Source organism: Falco biarmicus, chromosome 8 (genome assembly GCF_023638135.1).
Source record: "Falco biarmicus isolate bFalBia1 chromosome 8, bFalBia1.pri, whole genome shotgun sequence".
Taxonomy (NCBI): domain Eukaryota; kingdom Metazoa; phylum Chordata; class Aves; order Falconiformes; family Falconidae; genus Falco; species Falco biarmicus.
Window position 1 is genome coordinate 26,163,796 of NC_079295.1, and position 16,070 is coordinate 26,179,865.

A 16,070-nucleotide genomic window follows, 5' to 3' on the forward strand; every position below is an offset into this window, starting at 1 on the left:
TGGGACCACGCTTTGGAGGGGAGACCTGCTCCCGGGGGAGCCCCACTTGGCCCCAGCGCACGGCTCTGCGGGGTCCCCACCGGGCTCAGGGGGGTCCGTGCCCCTCCGAGCCCGGGGAGGAAGCGCCCGGGTCCGGCCGGGTGCCTCCCGCCCGCGGCAGCCCCGTATCAGCACCTGCCTGCTGAGCCAGCCCAGATGCTGCAGGAATGCAGCTCTGCCATCACCCGATACTGCAGGAATGCCCCGCGGGTGGGGAGGGGGCGGGCCGGGGCTGTCCAGCCTCCCCCGGCCCCCAGCATCCAGAGCCCCTGCGAGCAGCTGCCTGCGCTGCCTGTCTGGGCAGGGGTCCCCCCACCCCTAGATCTGGGGTCCCCTCTGTGAGCCGGGGGCAGGCTGTGGGTGCCCCGGCCCTTCGAGGTGCAAAGAGCCGCGTTTTGTCACCTCTTCTGTTGCCACTGGGCTGGAAAATGGGCTATTCGGGCTGAGACGGGAGCATATCCTGTGGGGCTGGGGTGCTCGGGGTGTGGGTGATGCTCCTGCAGTGTGGGTTCCATGCTGGGCGCTTTCCTCCAGACACAGGTCCCTCCTGGTGGTGCTCCACACCGGTCCCCTTTGCAGAAGACTGAGCCCCCACCCTAGTGGTCTTTGCATCCCCCAGGCTGATGATCCCCACAGCTGCTGATGATCACCCACTGGAGGTGGTGATGGAGGGGTTTGGGGGAGCCCCCAGGTTCCTGGCCTACCCACGTGCCTTCACGGTGCGAAGCGGCACCGATGCAGTCCTGAGCTGCCAGATCACGGGTGACCCCCGGCCAAGCATCCTCTGGGAGAAGGACAAGATCCCAATTGAACCCTCGGGCCGCTTCCATGTGGAAACCAAGGGTGATCTGTACAGCCTGCTGGTGTCCCACGTCACCCCCCAGGACAGCGGGCTCTACATCTGCAAGGCCAAGAACAGTGTTGGTGAGACCTACGCAGCTGCCACACTCAAGGTGGAGGTGGGGGAGCCCCAAGAGGAGGAGGAATGCTCAAGCAATGAAGCACCTACCTTTCTCGTCGCCCCCTTGTCCACACGGGTGTGCCGGGGGGAAGACGTGATGTTCGCCTGCAGGGTGTCTGGGCAGCCTTGTCCAGTGCTGGAGTGGGAGAAGGACGGGCACAAGCTCTCCGACCTCTTCGAGAGCAGCCACTTCGCAGTGGGGCAGGAGCCAGACGACTGGCACTTTCTGAAGCTGTTTGGTGCCCGGCCCCCGGATGGGGGGGGTGTATGTGTGCCGGGCACGCAGTGGCTCCCGGGAGGCCCTGGCTGCTGCTGTGCTCCTGGTTGAATCCCGGGTGCTGCCAGACAGTCTCCCCAATGGCTCTCCTGCTGATGGCCCAGAGCTGCTGGTGGAGCGGCAGCAGCGGCAGCGGCGGCATGCAGCGGGACGGCACGCCGAACCAGAGACCTGGGTGCCCAATGGCACGGTGCCATCCAGGGTACCGGGAGCCAAGGCGTTCACGGTGAGCGCGGGGAAGCACGCCAAGTTTCGCTGCTACGTTACCGGCAAGCCCAAGCCAGAGATTGTCTGGCAGAAGGATGGTGAGCCCCTTGCACCTGGCCGCAGGCACCTCATCTACGAGGACCGGGAGGGCTACTTCATCCTCAAGGTGCTGTACTGCAAACCCCAGGACCAGGGGCTGTATGTCTGCACAGCATCCAACACCGCTGGCCAGACCCTCAGCGCAGTGCAGCTCCAGGTGAAAGGTAGGCACTGCCCAAGTACTGCCGGGGGTGGCCAGGTGCTGGGGTGGTCCAGGGCGTTCCATCTGGCAGGGATGCATCTGTGTATAAGCCCAGCATCCCTTGGCTCCCTCCTGCCCTGCGCAGTTGGGGTCACCCGCGGCTCCACCAGACAGAGCTGTGGGCTGGAAGCAGGGGATGCTGGGCTTCCTCAGGGACCTGTGTCCCCCTCTGTGCCGCTCGCCCCTTGCGAACAGAGAGGTGGCATCTCTGCAGGGCTGCGGGTGTCCAGCCATGAGTGGAGAGAGGGGACAGTGCCTTGGTGACATATTCCCCTGGAAATGCTGAGTGGTTTTGGTGGGCAGCCATGCAGGGCATGGCTCCAAGTGTCTGCACTGATGGGCAGCCCTGTCCTCCAGAGCTGGCCCGCCAGCTGGGGACACTCACCACTGGGGTGACCCAACAGCTTGTGCATACCCTGCCTGCACCCCACTGCTCCCCTCCACTGAGATGCCTGCTGCAGCATGTTGGCATGCATGCTCTCGCATCACCCAAAACTCCCTGCTGAGATGCTGGGGCATGGCTGGGTCTCCCCAGCCTATGCCCTGGTTCCCCCCACTCTGGGCAATATGCTTCTAAGTGCAGCATCCATCCCACACACACCGAAGAGGAGAGGGGCAGAGAAGGGCCAAGGGCTTGGCACTCTGTGAGCTGGGAACACCCTGAGCAAAGGGCTGCCGGAGGGTGCTGTACCCCCTGTGCCCTCAGCACCCATCTCTCCTGCTGGCAGAGCACCGGCTACGATTCCAGGTGCAGCTGGCAGATGTGGAGGTGGCAGAGCGGGAGGATGCCGTGCTGGAGTGCCAGGTGCCGCTGGAGACCATCCCCACTGCCTGGTACCTGGAGGACAGGGAACTGCAGCCCAGCCACAAGTATGTGATGGAGGAGCAAGGCGTGGTGCGGCGCCTGACCATCCGTGATGCCTGCACTGATGACGATGGCATCTACCTCTGCCAGATGAAGGACAAGGGGCGCAGCATCGCCGAGGTCTCTGTCCGAGGTGGGAGTCAGGATTTTAGCTGGTGTGGCTTTACCTTCTTATCCCCTTCCTTGCCAGGCTCCCCACTGTGCCCTGCATCTGCCTTCCCACCATCTGGCCGTGGTGTCTGCTGCTGCCCCTCCTCAACATCCTCCTCTGCCTCTTGCCAGAGAGCCCACCCTGCTCCCCAGCATCCCTCCCTGGCCTTCATGCATCTCTTCCTGTAGGGGTGATAGCCAAGCGACTGCCACGGAAGCTGGATGTGATGGAGGGGGAGAACGCAGTTTTCTGTGTGGAGACGCGGGAGGCAGCAGAGGGGACCTGCTGGAGCCAGGACGGGCTGCAGCTACGGGCGTCACCCCGCACCGTGCTCAAGAGCTTCGGCAGGACACACCTCCTGGTGCTGGTGCACGTCACCCGCCAGGATGCGGGCATCATCTCCTTCACTGTCGGGGAGTCACGGACATCCTCCCAGCTCCGGGTCAAGTGTAAGGCTTGGAGGGCCCCGCATCCTCCATCTTGCCCATTCACGTGTGTGTGTGTGGGGGGGGGTGGGGGGGGTGACACAGGGGAGAGATGAGATGGGCACCCACTATGCTGTTGATGTGATGCTGTGATGGCTTTTTGGGGAAAGGTGCTTTTAGCAGTGCCCCAGTGCCGCAGCCTTGCTGGCACTCAACAACCCCTGTAACTAGCACTGTGCTACACAGGAATAAGACCATCCTCTCCATCCTCTCCATCAGAGAGAGGATCCCCAGAGAAACAGGCTGTGTAGCCCCACTCAGCCCTTCTGCCTCCCCACTGGGAGCCTTGCTGCTGTCCCCAAGCAGGCAACATGGGCTGTGACTTGCAGGTGTGAAGCATGACCCTCCAAGTGCACCGGTGGCAGTCGAGATGAGTGTGGTGGAGAGCAATACAGCCCTTCTGACCTGGTGCCCTGCGCCCGATGCCCACCTCCGTCCCCCCAGTCGCTACCTGCTGGAGCGGCGGGAGGTGGCAGGGGGTGAGTGGGTGCAGTGCCTTGCCACTGACCTGCCTGGACACGTGCGGGTGCTGGGTGACAGTGTGCCTCGCGAGGCCAACTACTGCTTCCGCATCTGTTCCGCCAACGAGCACGGCAGGAGCAGCCCTGTGGAGTTCCCTGGCTCCGTGCATCTTGGTAAGGGTGCTAAGCCAGGGACACCCACCTGGGAGCTGGCTCTTCCCAGGGGCCAGCTGGGATGTCGTGCCATGGCATGCTGCTGGCTGGTGCCACCAGGGCTGAGTGCGGCTGTGCTCCAGCTCCAGCAGCTCGCCTGGAGAGGGGTCTGCAGGATGTGCGGGTGCAGGATGGCGAGGACGCACGGTTCTCTCTGGAGCTGTCAGCCACAGTGCACGGCACCTGGTTCCTTGATGGAGCCAGGCTGGGCAAGGAGGAGGCGGGTGGTCGGTGCAGTGTGCAGCACCGTGGGACAGAGCACTTACTGCTGATCAGAGGAGCACGGCTGGCCGACAGCGGGGCGCAGGTCACCTTTGTGTCTGGCAGCCTGCGGGACTCAGCCACACTGCATGTGCAAGGTGAGCAGTGCGCTCACCCTGGGATCGTGCCAGGAGAAGAGCAGCAGGGGCTCTCATGCTGGAGTGTGCTTCTCACCCCTCCACAATGTCTCTCAGCCCCGCAGGTCCACATTGCCCCAGTGCCTGAGGCTGAGCGGCTCCGGGAGGTGCCGGCTGGGATGCCTGTGCTGCTAGAGTGTCAGGTGTCACCCTCAAGTGCCCCTGTCGTCTGGATGAAGGACGGCGAGGCTGTGCCCCTGGATGATGTTATTGCAGTGCAGAAAGAAGGCTGCGTGCGGAGGCTGCTCCTCCGCTCAGCGGGTCCCTCGGACACGGGCGTGTACACCTGTGATGCTGGGGATGATGCTGTGAGCTTTGTGGTGACCGTGACTGGTGAGCTGGAGACCATGTGCGGGAGTCTGGACCCCACCTCCTGACAGTGCTCCTGCCCCTCTCTTGTCCTCATGATGGGGCTGAAAGCTGCTGTCAGTCGGGTGCCCATGGTGAGCCCCGTGTTATCCCTGGCAGAGGCACCGGTGAGGATCGTCAGCTCCAACGAGGAGGCCCCACACACCTACGTGGCTGGGCAGCGCGTGGAGCTGTGGTGCCAGCTGTCCCGCCCGGCAGCCCTGGTGCGCTGGTACAAGGATGGGGAGGAGGTGGAGGCGGGCGAGAGCCTGGTGCTGGAGCAGGAGGGGCTGCGGTGCCGGCTGGTGCTGCCCTGCGCCCGGCCGCAGGATGCAGGGGAGTTTGTCTGCGATGCTGGCGGGGACTCCGTCTTCTACACTGTCACCATCACAGGTGGGTATAATACAAGGGGCTAGCAGAGTCACATCTTGGGGGGCTTTCTTTTGTGGTGGAGGGTGCCAAAGCATGTGTCATTGTCAGTGTTGCCATCGTTTGCTGCTCTGGGGATGTCCATCAGAGATGCTCTTGCCAGATCGTCACCAACAGGTCGGTCGGTTGGTCAGGGTCTTTGTGGCAGCTCTGGTGCTTAAAACCACCCAGACTGACAGGCAAAAGGGACAGCTTGCTCTGCCAATCTGAACTGCTCAAGCACCCAAGGGCACCCAGGACCTCCACGCCAGGGTGTTTGCTGGACCTTTGCCATGGCCAGTAACCAAGCCCTCCTCCAAGGTCCTAAAAATAGTGGGCCCGGCACCTGGTGTGGGATGACTCATGGTCGGACATCACTTTGACCAACAGTGTTAATTGCTGACCTGAAAATTAGCAGTTGCCTGGATACTGACAATTGGGTGTTTTTTGCTGGACGTGAGCAGGGGTCCCACAGCAGCTGCCCTGGCTGTGGAGCTGCTGCTGGCATTACTGGCTGGCAGAGAATAATGAAAGTTGAAAACAAGTGAAAGACTTCCCCTTGCTGGCCCCAAAACCCACAATCCCACAACCACAGGAAGGTGACTGGGGGCAGAGCTAAAGCCCAGTTAAAAGGCTCTGTGACCGCAGTGGTAAAGCCTCTCCACGGTGTTAATACATGGAAAAGGGCCAAGGTTGATGGCAGAGGATGTAGGAGTGAAAATGGGATGAGTGATAAGAGGTGCTGTAAGAGTCAGTGAAGTGGTGACTGGTGGGAGGGTGAAGAAGGGAGGAGGTTTAGTGTGATAAAGGCAAAATGTCCAGTGGGCTTTGGGCAGAGGCAGGAGGCACTGTCTGCTCTGTGGGTGTGCAGGGCATGGAGAGCTCAGCTCCCCTAGGGCGGGAGAGGCAAACACCATCTGCTGAAGCTCTGCCTTTCAGCTGAGCAGCTTTGCATCACTTTAGCAGAAGGGTCTTAGACAGGCTGGCTTGGTTTGATCAGGATTTGGTCATCGGTGTCATCAGCAGGGCTGGGTGTGGATGTCAGGAGGCTCAGGGTGCCACCTCTCTGGCATGACTGCTGGGCTGGCCGCTGCAGTCAGCACTGGTGTGGCACGCTTGGGTTTCCCCGAGGCATCCCAGCTATCCCCCACCCCCAGGGGCTGCTGTGGCACGGAGTCCGCCTGCCTCAAGCCCAGCCATCCCCACGTGCCTCTGGGTTTTCCAGCAGCAGCTGCACAGCGCTGGGGATCCCTCAGAGCTGGTGGTGGGGCTGAGGCCAGAGCGCTGCTGCCCGCTGAGGGCTGGCACATCGCCCCCTCCTCACTTCGGTGCCGTTCAACATCTCCAGCTGCACTTCAGCAGCCTGATTGCTTTTAGCAGGCCCAGGGAGGCAGGCAGCCACCGCGCGTTTGATCAGGGAGCCAGGCGGATGCAGGCTCAGTGTGGTGCAGGTTGAATGCTGCAAACCGGCGCCGCGCCACTCCTGCGCGCTGCGGGGCTGCGGTGGGCTGCTGAGCCTGGGCATCGTGGCTGGAAGTTGTCTGGGAAGTTTGCAGCCCGGACACCCAGCATGGGGGAGCTGTGGGTCGTGGGAAGGGCAGGCCACTGCTTGGCTGCCGGCATGCTCTGGTGCTGCCTGTGCCCTGTGCCCGCCTGGAGGTTCAGGCTGGCTGAGCACCCACGGCAGACTCCAGGCCACCTACAGCCCTCTGCAATGCACATGGCTGGGCAGGTGGCGTTGGCTGCTGCAGGTGGGGGCTACATCCTGGATTTCTCCCAGGAGAAAGGAGGGCTGGTCACCTAAAGCTTGTACTGAGAGCCTCTCTGCCTTTAAAGATCTGACTCAAGTCAGCGGGGAGACGTAAGCAGTGGCACACATTTCGAGTGTAACCCATTAACGGTGGCATTTAGAGTGAGCACTGCAATCTGGCATGGGGTCCTAGGTCCCAGCTAGCCCGAGGGATGGGGCTGCCAGCCCCAAGCAAACCAGACGCCTGCACCGCAGTGTCAGCCAAGGCTGAGACAAGGCAGAAGCATCAGCTGGGACTTGGTGGCCTCCAAAATGGAGAGACAGGCAGAGGGGTTGGTACCCCCAACAGGGCAGCCACAGGGGCGGCTGCTGGCACCACAGATGGCAATTAGCAATGCTGGGGCTTTCTAGTGAGGTGCTTGCCTACCCACATCCAACCTCCACATCCCTCAGCTCCATCCTGGGACAGAGCAGGGCAAGTACCACTGGGGCAAGGGCACAGCAGCAATTTACAGCCAGCTGGAAGCTGAGTGCTTCTCCCGGGTGTGACGGGTTAGAAGAAGGAGCCCCAAGTAGGACAGCACAGCCACTTGTGCTCTGCGGGATGGAGATGAGGTGGTGCCTTCCAGCCTTAAAGCCAACAAGCTGGTCTTTACATGCTGGCTGAGCCCCGTGTTATCCCCGGCAGAGGCACCGGTGAGGATCGTCAGCTCCAACGAGGAGGCCCCACACACCTACGTGGCTGGGCAGCGCGTGGAGCTGTGGTGCCAGCTGTCCCGCCCGGCAGCCCTGGTGCGCTGGTACAAGGATGGGGAGGAGGTGGAGGCGGGCGAGAGCCTGGTGCTGGAGCAGGAGGGGCTGCGGTGCCGGCTGGTGCTGCCCTGCGCCCGGCCGCAGGATGCAGGGGAGTTTGTCTGCGATGCTGGCGGGGACTCCGTCTTCTACACTGTCACCATCACAGGTGGGTGCAGCACACAGCTACAGTCCTCTTCTCCTTCTCCCTCTGCCCTGGCTCCCTGCCTGTATTGCTGCCCCACCAGTGGCTGCAGCATCTCGGCTACCCCTCGCCTCCTCATGAGCGGCTCCTTTCCCAGGCCTCTGGGCTGGAGGGGGATGCAGGCAGGGGCAGGTCAGCTGCTTTGTTTCCTCCCTGAGCCCTGTGCCATGCTGCCCCTCCAGCCCGCAGGGCACAGCCACACTGCCTGCCCATGAGTCATGCCACCTCATACTCCCCCGCAGCTACTAGCACTGCAGGGCTGGTATGACCCCCCCACTGCTGGCCACAGGGCAGGTAGGATGGAGGCCAAGTGACACAGGGTCTTGGTCCTTTCAGCCCCGCAGGTCTGCATTGCCCAGGAGTCTGAGGCACAGCAGCGCCAGGAAGTCCTGCCAGAGCTGCCTGTACTGCTGGAATGCCAGGTGTCCCCCCCAAATGCCCCTGTCCACTGGCTGAAGGATGGCGAGGCCATGGTCCCCACCGAAGCCCTGGCCATCTGCTCAGAGAGATGCTCAGAGAGGCTGCACATCCCCGCAGCCACGCCGTCCAACTTGGGGACGTACACCTGCAATGACGGGGACAATGCTGCCAGCTTCAGGGTGACTGTGAGCGGTGAGCTGCCCGGGCGGTGCTCATCCTCATGTGGGGCTCACCCAGCACTGTGGCTGAGCCCTCGCATGTGTCCCTTGGCAGAGGCACCGGTGAGGATCGTCAGCTCCAACGAGGAGGCCCCACACACCTACGTGGCTGGGCAGCGCGTGGAGCTGTGGTGCCAGCTGTCCCGCCCGGCAGCCCTGGTGCGCTGGTACAAGGATGGGGAGGAGGTGGAGGCGGGCGAGAGCCTGGTGCTGGAGCAGGAGGGGCTGCGGTGCCGGCTGGTGCTGCCCTGCGCCCGGCCACAGGATGCAGGGGAGTTCGTCTGTGACACCGGGGATGCGTCTGTCTCCTACCATGTCTTGGTGGCAGGTTGGTGGCAGAGCAGGGATGTCCCGGGAAGGGCAGTGCTGCCCTAGCTCTGTGCCATGTGGTCCCCAGCCCTGCTCCCTGCCCTCAGCATCGTGGAGGAGGGGGTGTGGCTGCATCACCCAAGGGCTGGTGGGTGCCCTCCTCCAGCCACGCTGGGCTGGCACTGTGGGCCCACCACCCCTGCCCTCAAGCAGCTCCTGCCCCTTTGTGCTGGGGTGAGAGGCTGCAGCATCTGTGCAGCCTCACAGGGATGCAGATGACAGTAAGGACAGCAGAGCCAGGAGTGGTGCGGTGAGCAGTTCTCACACCCTTCCTCCACGTCCCTGACAGAGTCACCAGTGAAGATCCTGGACCCCCCGCAGCGCTCGGTGGAGCTGTTGGTGCAGGCACCAGGGCGTGTGGAGCTGCGGTGTAAGCTCTCCGTGCCGGATGCTCCCGTGCGCTGGTTCAAGGATGGGTTGGAGGTGGATGAGACTGACAACTTGGTGCTGCTGGCAGAGGGGGCCTGGCGCTGCCTTTTCATCCCCAGGAGCAGTGCGGAGGACATGGGCGAGTACATCTGCGAGAGCAAGGATGAAGCTGTCTCCTTCGATGTCAAGGTGTCAGGTCAGCAGGGACTGGGAATAGAGAAGTGCTGATAGGGCTCTGGCTGTGGAGCCTTTCCCAGCTTGGGTGAGCGGTACTGGCTCCTCCGTGGTGATAAAGATGGTGGGTGCCCACCCCCTGGGCCACCTAGCGTGGGTGTTTTCCTGGAGCTGGCAGCAAAGGTGTCCCCTGGGCCGTGTTGTCCCTGCACTGCTTTGCTTCACAGCCACGCTGTCTTTGCAGAGCCGCCGGTGAAGATCCTGCAGCCCCACAGACCTCTCCCTGTTGTGACCGTGTCCCCGGGGGAGACTGTGACGCTGAGCTGTGAGCTGTCCCGCGCGGATGCGCCTGTGCACTGGACCAAGGAGGGCATCAGGCTGGAGGCTGGGGGCACCCTGGTCCTGGAGGAGGAGGGTGCCCACCGCCGCCTGCTCATCCCCGCAGCCCAAGCCGAGCACTCTGGAAAGTATGTCTGCACTGCTGCCGATGATACAGTGACCTTCACTGTCCAAGTGTCAGGTGAATAAGAGGCTGTGGGAGAGTGGTGGGGGCTGATGAGTGCACAGACCCCAGAGAACCCCACTCTGTTGGTGTTGGGTGCTGCAGACCCACTGGTCAGGATCCTGGAGAAGGACATCCTGCCAACCCACCGGCATTGCCGGGCCATGGAGGACATGGTGCTGGAGGTGCACCTCTCATATGCCCATGGGGAGGTGAAGTGGTACAAGGATGGGGAGAAGCTGCAGGACACGGGGTGTGTGCGGCTGGAGGAGGACGGGGCACGCCGTTCCCTTGTCATCCTGGGTGCCACAGGCAGGGATGCAGGGGAGTATCTCTGTGACACCGGCGATGACAGCATCGTCTTCTTTGTCACTGTGGAAGGTAAGCAGGAGGTCCTGGAGGGGACAGCCAGTCGGGCAAGGACCAAGGTGGGTCCCTGACTGCTGCCAGGCTTGTGTGGGGCTGGGCTGGACGGCAGCGAGCATGGGGAGGCTGGTGGGGGGGACACAGGGAGTGGGCTGCACCTATGTAGGGGTTCTGTGGAAACTCCTGCGCTGCCCAGCTGCAGCCAGAGGAGGTCCAGACAGGATCTGGCCATTGCAGCACCTGGCACAGGCTGCCACTCCCATGGTGACAGCCCCTCTCTCCAGTCCCAGAGCCACCGGTGACCATCGTGAGCAGCACGGGTGCCACAGAGCATTACTGCCTGGTGGCTGGAGAAGACCTGGTGCTGGCTTGTGAGCTCTCCCGGCCCGATGCCACCGTGCGCTGGCTCCGGAATGGCCAGGAGGTGCAGCTGGGTGAGCGGGTGCAGGCTGAGGCTCATGGGGTGCTGCGGCAGCTCACCATCTGTGGAGTGCAGCCTGGTGACTCAGGGTGCTATGTCTGCGACGCCGCCAGCGACCGTGCAGTGATGAGCGTGGAGGTGTCGGGTGAGCCAGCAGGAGCTCAGCACCCTGGGACACCCAGCATGATGGGATCGTGCTATAGCTCTGGGCAAGAGGAGAGGATGCCTCTGTGACCCCACTGACGGCAGAGGCCAGGGTGGCAGCATGGCAGAGGAGGGTGGGAGTCCTGTTCCCAACCCCACAAGAGCCGTTAGTCAGAAAGGGACATGTCAAGATTGTGGCGAGACATGTCCCTCTCGCCTCCCCCAGCCAAGGACTGGTTAAATTTAGCCTTGGCCAGCTCCCAGGCGCCACTCCTCCTGCTTCTGCTGCCAAGGGCTGAGCTCAGCTGGGACCCTTATCAGCTGGAGATGGAGAGCTGGGCAAGGTGGGAGGGGGCTTCATGGAGGCAGGTGTCCCAGCTACCAGCAAGGGTCTCAGGATGAGGGATACACCAAAACTAATGGCCCCAACCCAGCAGCTGAGCTGCCTGTGCAGGAAGGGATGCATCATCACTGCAATGGGCTCTGCTGCTGTCCCCGCCTGGGGCCCTTTCCCTACAAGGACCCTGAGCTGCCAGACCCACCAGCCTGCACATATGCCCCACCAGGACTCCTGGCTGGTTCCACCGTGACCCTGAACCAGTCCAGCAACAACCCCCAGCTACTCACAGCATCCTGCAGCTGGATGCACTGTGACCCCCACCAGCCCCACAGCCCTCCCACCCCACAGTGACTTACTATGGGCATTGCTGCCTCTCCGCTTCCAGCAGTCCTGTCCCTGCACCGCTCTGTGCTGTGGGGACATTCCTGAACCCTGCCTTGTCCTCTGCTCCCCCCAGCCCGCCCCGTGCACATCGTCAACAAGGAGGAGGCGCAGAGCCCACTGGAGGTGCTGGAGGGGGACAGCGTGACACTGGTGGCCCGGCTGTTCCCGGAGACGGCAGCGGTGCAGTGGCAGAAGGACGGACAGACTCTGCGCTCCGGTGGGCGGCTGCTGGTGTGCAGCGAGGGCCCTGCGCGCAGCCTCACCATCAAGCAAGCAGAGCTGAGCGACAGCGGCGTCTTCCTCTGCGATGCCGGTGAAGACGAGGTGCATTTCACACTGCATGTGAAAGGTGAGCCAGGAGGTGTCCCTCAGCCCATGCCGCAGGAGCAGTCCCCTGCCCCGCACCGGGACGCTTCCTGCCCCCATCCCACAGCGGTGTGCCGGTTGGGGCACGGCTGATCCCGATGCTCCCCTGGCGCAGAGGCACCTGTGCTGTTCGTGAACAAACGTGAGGAGCGGGAGAAGCTGCTGGTGCTGGAGGGCGGCAGCGTCGTGCTCTCCACCATCACCTCAACGGAGCGAGCAGATGTCACCTGGCTGGGCCCGCGGCAGGCCGTGGTGGCTGACGAGCGCTGCGAGCTGCGGCGGGACGGCCGCGTGCACAGCCTCGTCCTCCACAACGTGGCCAAGGAGGATGCCGGCGTCTACACCTGCCTGTCACCCCACGACCAGATGCAGTTCGACGTGAGCGTCCGAGGTGGGCAGTGGGGTGGGGGTGCCCGGGGACCCCCCGCCCCAGGGCGGCAGCAGGTCCCGATGCAGGGCATTTGGCCATGCAGAGCTGCGGGTGAAGTTCCTGCGTGGGCTGTCGGACGTGCGTGCACGGCAGGGTGAGCGGGCAGTGCTGTGGTGCGAGCTCTGCAAGGCGCGGGGCGACGTGGTGTGGCGGAAGGATGGGCGGGAGCTGGCACCCAGCCCCCGCTGGCAGATGATGGCAGAAGGGCGAGAGCGCTCGCTGGTGCTGAGCTGCGTGGAGCCTGAGGATGCTGGCGAGTACTGCTGTGAGTCCAACGACGACCAGACGCTGGCAACGCTGACAGTGCAGGGTGAGCTGTGCCCAAGGTTTGGCCACCACTCTGGGGACCCTTGTGCTGTGGGGGCAGTGAGGAAGCTAGGGATGGTGATGGCAGGTGGCTGTGGGGATGCTCAGTGGCCCTGCAGGACAGGGAGTCCCCAGTGCCATGCCCCGACACCATGGCTGTAGTCCCCAGGGTGGTGGAGATCATCACAGAGCTGCAGAGCCTGACAGTGCTAGAGGGGGAGGACGCCACCTTCAAGTGCCTGGTGTCCCCTGAGGACGTGGCTGTGACCTGGCAGCTGAATGGCCAGCCAGTGGCCACCAACGAGCGGCTGCTGGTGACACGGAGTGGGTTGTGCCACAGCCTCACTCTCCAGCAGTGCCAGCTGGGTGACGCGGGCACTGTGACAGCCAACGCTGAGGGGCTGGTGAGCACGGCCCGGCTGAGTGTGCAAGGTGAGAGGGAGGGAGCTGGCTGGGGCACAGCCCGGGGCAGAGCCCAGGCCACAGCCCTGGCGCTGGCTGCTGACCTGGCGCATGGGCTGTGCAGAGGCACAGGTGCTCTTCGTGCGGAAGCTGCAGGACGTGGTGGCGGAGGAGCAGGGGGAAGCATGTCTGGAGGTGGAGGTGAGCCACGAGGCCGCTGAGGTGCAGTGGCTGAAGCAGGGCGTCCTCCTCCAGTCGGGCAGCAAGTACCAGCTGCAAGAGTTGGGGTGCCGGCGCACCCTCACCATCCGCTGCCTTGGCCCTGCCGATCGTGGCACTTACCGCTGCGAGAGCCTGCACGACCGCACGCAGGCCAAGCTCTGCGTGGAGCGTGAGTACCATGATGGGGATGGGGATGGGGATGGAGGTGGGGATGGGGATGGCATCCACCTGCTGCAACGATGCTGCAGGCTGTAGGGGGGAGTGTGGGCAGAGCTGGTACTTGGCTGGAAGGGGTCATCAAGCAGAGAGGTGATTGTGGGGGTCAGGGATGGGCAGGGATAGGAGCCTGGTAAAAAGGGCTGGATTTAGGGGATTGCTCCAACAAGCATAGATAGGGGAGCCAGGGCTCTGCGGTGGAGCAGGCACCCACTCACAGACACAGGTCCCTTGCAGCCCGGAAGGTGTCGATCCGGACGCCACTGGCAGACATAGAGACCTTTGAGAAGGAGACAGCCACCTTCCACCTGGAGCTGTCTCACCCTGGCGTGCATGGGGTGTGGACACGGGATGGCATCCGGGTGAAGCCCAGCAGCACACGCCGGATCACCGCTGAGGGCTGCGGGCACAGCCTGACACTGGAGGGGCTGGTGCTGGAGGACTCTGGCACTGTCACCTTCACCACTGACACCCTGCGCTGCAGCGCCTGCCTGCTTGTGCGAGGTACAGTCACTGGAGCAGGCTTGGGAGGGTAAATGGCACCGGCACTGCTGGTCCTGCAGCCATTTGGTCCCGAGGTAGATGCCAGGGCTGAGCTGGGCTGCTCTGGGCAGATGCTGGCAGGTGTCTCCCTGTCCCCATGGAAGAAGATGTGAGCTGAGCAGTGGAGACTCCCAGCCAGGGTCCGGGTCCAGGGTTACCTGGGACACCAGTCATGAGTGCCCGTGGTAGTGCCCCAGCAAGTGCCACCCTCACCACATGCTGAGGTGCCCCCAGCACAGCTCCCCATCCCCACAGCCCCAAGCCCATGTCTTTCCCCTACCAAACCTTCTTGCCTTGTGTTCTCCTACCTCAGAGCCTCCAGTCACTATGGTGAGGGTCCCACGGGACCTGGGGGTCCCAGAGACAGGGGTCGCCAGCTTTGAGTGTGAGCTGTCTCGCCCCAGCGCGGAGGTGAAGTGGTTCAAGGTGAGGGTTCACCCCAATCCCCTCCAGTGCTGCTCAGCCATGGCCTCCTCCTTGCTTCACCCCCTGGCCGCTGCTCTCCCTGCGGGGGCTACATGCAGGGAGCTGGGGACAAAGCAGCAGAGCGCTGCCTGCTTGCAGCCCTGAGCACACTCTCCCCGGGCAGGACGGGCAGGAGCTGCGGCCAGGGCCCAACTGCCGCATCTACTCAGCGGGTCGGCGCCGCGTCCTGCAGCTGAGCCGCTGCGAGCTGGCTGACGCCGGCACCTACACCTGCGACGCGGGTGACTGCCAGTCGTCCGCCATGCTGCATGTGCAAGGTACAGCCACCCCGCTCCTGGTGGCGTGTGCCCCCCCATAACCTGCTCCCCCTCACCCTTGGCCATCCTGGCACCCTGCCCCTTGCCCGCAGAGCGCCAGGTCTGCATCGTGCAGGAACTACAGGATGCCCAGGTGCGGGAGGGTGACAATGCCGTCTTCACCTGCGAGATGTCACATGGGGACGTGAAGGGCGAGTGGTTCCGAGACGGGGAGAAAATCAAGGTCTCCAGCACGGTGAAGATACGGCAAGAAGGTGGGGGGGGTGCAGGCAGCCCCACACCTTGTTTGGGGCTGGGAGGGTGCGAATTCAAGCAAAGGGAGTTTGTGTGGACAAAAGCTGGGGGTGGGGTCAGGGGGGGTTCTGCTTCCCTGCCTGCCATGGGTGCCCATCACCTTCCGCTTGAGCCAGCCTCCCCCTCCCCAGGGACTCGGCACTTCCTGCTGCTGTGCAGTGTCTGCCTGGAGGACAAGGGACTCATCCGCTTTGTGGCAGGGACAGCTGCCTCGGAGGCCAGCCTGCAGGTGGAAGGTACCACGGGGTGCAAGTGCTGCCCAGGCTCCAGCACTGGGGCTGGGATGCACCAGGTTGAGCTCCCTGGGGTCCCCACGGGAGCTTGCTCACTCCACGATGCCCACGGGCCACCCCCCTGCCCACCAGCGCTGCCCATCCGGATTGTGAAGCCGCTGCGAGACAAGACGGTGCTGGCACGGCACAAGGCGACGCTGGAGTGCACCGTGTCCAACGCCCGGGGCCGGGTGCGCTGGCTCCGCGGAGACACCGAGATCTTTGCCAGTGGCAAGTATGAGATCTGTGCTATGGACTGCTACCGCACACTCATCATCCACTGCGTGGGCCCCGAGGACGAGGACTCGTACACCTGTGATGCCTTCGATGACCGCACCACCGCCCGGCTCCTTGTGGAGGGTGAGGGTCCGAATACTGGGGTGGGGGGAGCAGGCTGGATGTGGGACCAGGGGTCTGTGCCCCCCTTGTCTGGGACACCCCTTCTGGGCGCCCCACCAGCTCCAGGGGTGCTGCAGCTCTCCCTGACTCCTATTGTCCCCGCAGGGAGCTAGAAGCCAGCATGCTGCACAGACACAGATGAATGCTGCTGCTGGGAGATGGGTCACGCTTCCCCCAGGATGTAGATACAGGGACACCATCCCCAGTCTGCTCCAGCCACAGGGCTCTGCATTAAACAGTATTTTTTCCCGACATGGCTTCTTTCACCCCAGCAAGCCAAGCTCCAGTTAGAAGAAGGGGTGGTGGCAC

General features: G+C 63.4%; 1 protein-coding gene across 1 annotated transcript; it reads left to right on the forward strand.

Moving 5' to 3' along the window:
• Window positions 1-432: 432 nt before the first annotated feature.
• Window positions 433-16,056, forward strand: OBSL1 (obscurin like cytoskeletal adaptor 1). Its single transcript, XM_056350442.1, is given in 25 exon segments — window positions 433-1,256; window positions 1,258-1,747; window positions 2,514-2,783; window positions 2,990-3,250; window positions 3,616-3,921; window positions 4,044-4,319; window positions 4,416-4,691; window positions 4,827-5,099; window positions 7,553-7,825; window positions 8,555-8,827; window positions 9,158-9,433; window positions 9,656-9,931; window positions 10,019-10,294; window positions 10,564-10,845; window positions 11,642-11,917; window positions 12,050-12,325; window positions 12,408-12,674; window positions 12,833-13,102; window positions 13,197-13,463; window positions 13,748-14,014; window positions 14,367-14,479; window positions 14,643-14,796; window positions 14,889-15,050; window positions 15,222-15,326; window positions 15,456-16,056. Coding segments are annotated over 25 exon segments (6,978 nt in total). The 5' UTR covers window positions 433-662; the 3' UTR covers window positions 15,875-16,056.
• The last annotated feature ends 14 nt before the right edge of the window (window positions 16,057-16,070 follow it).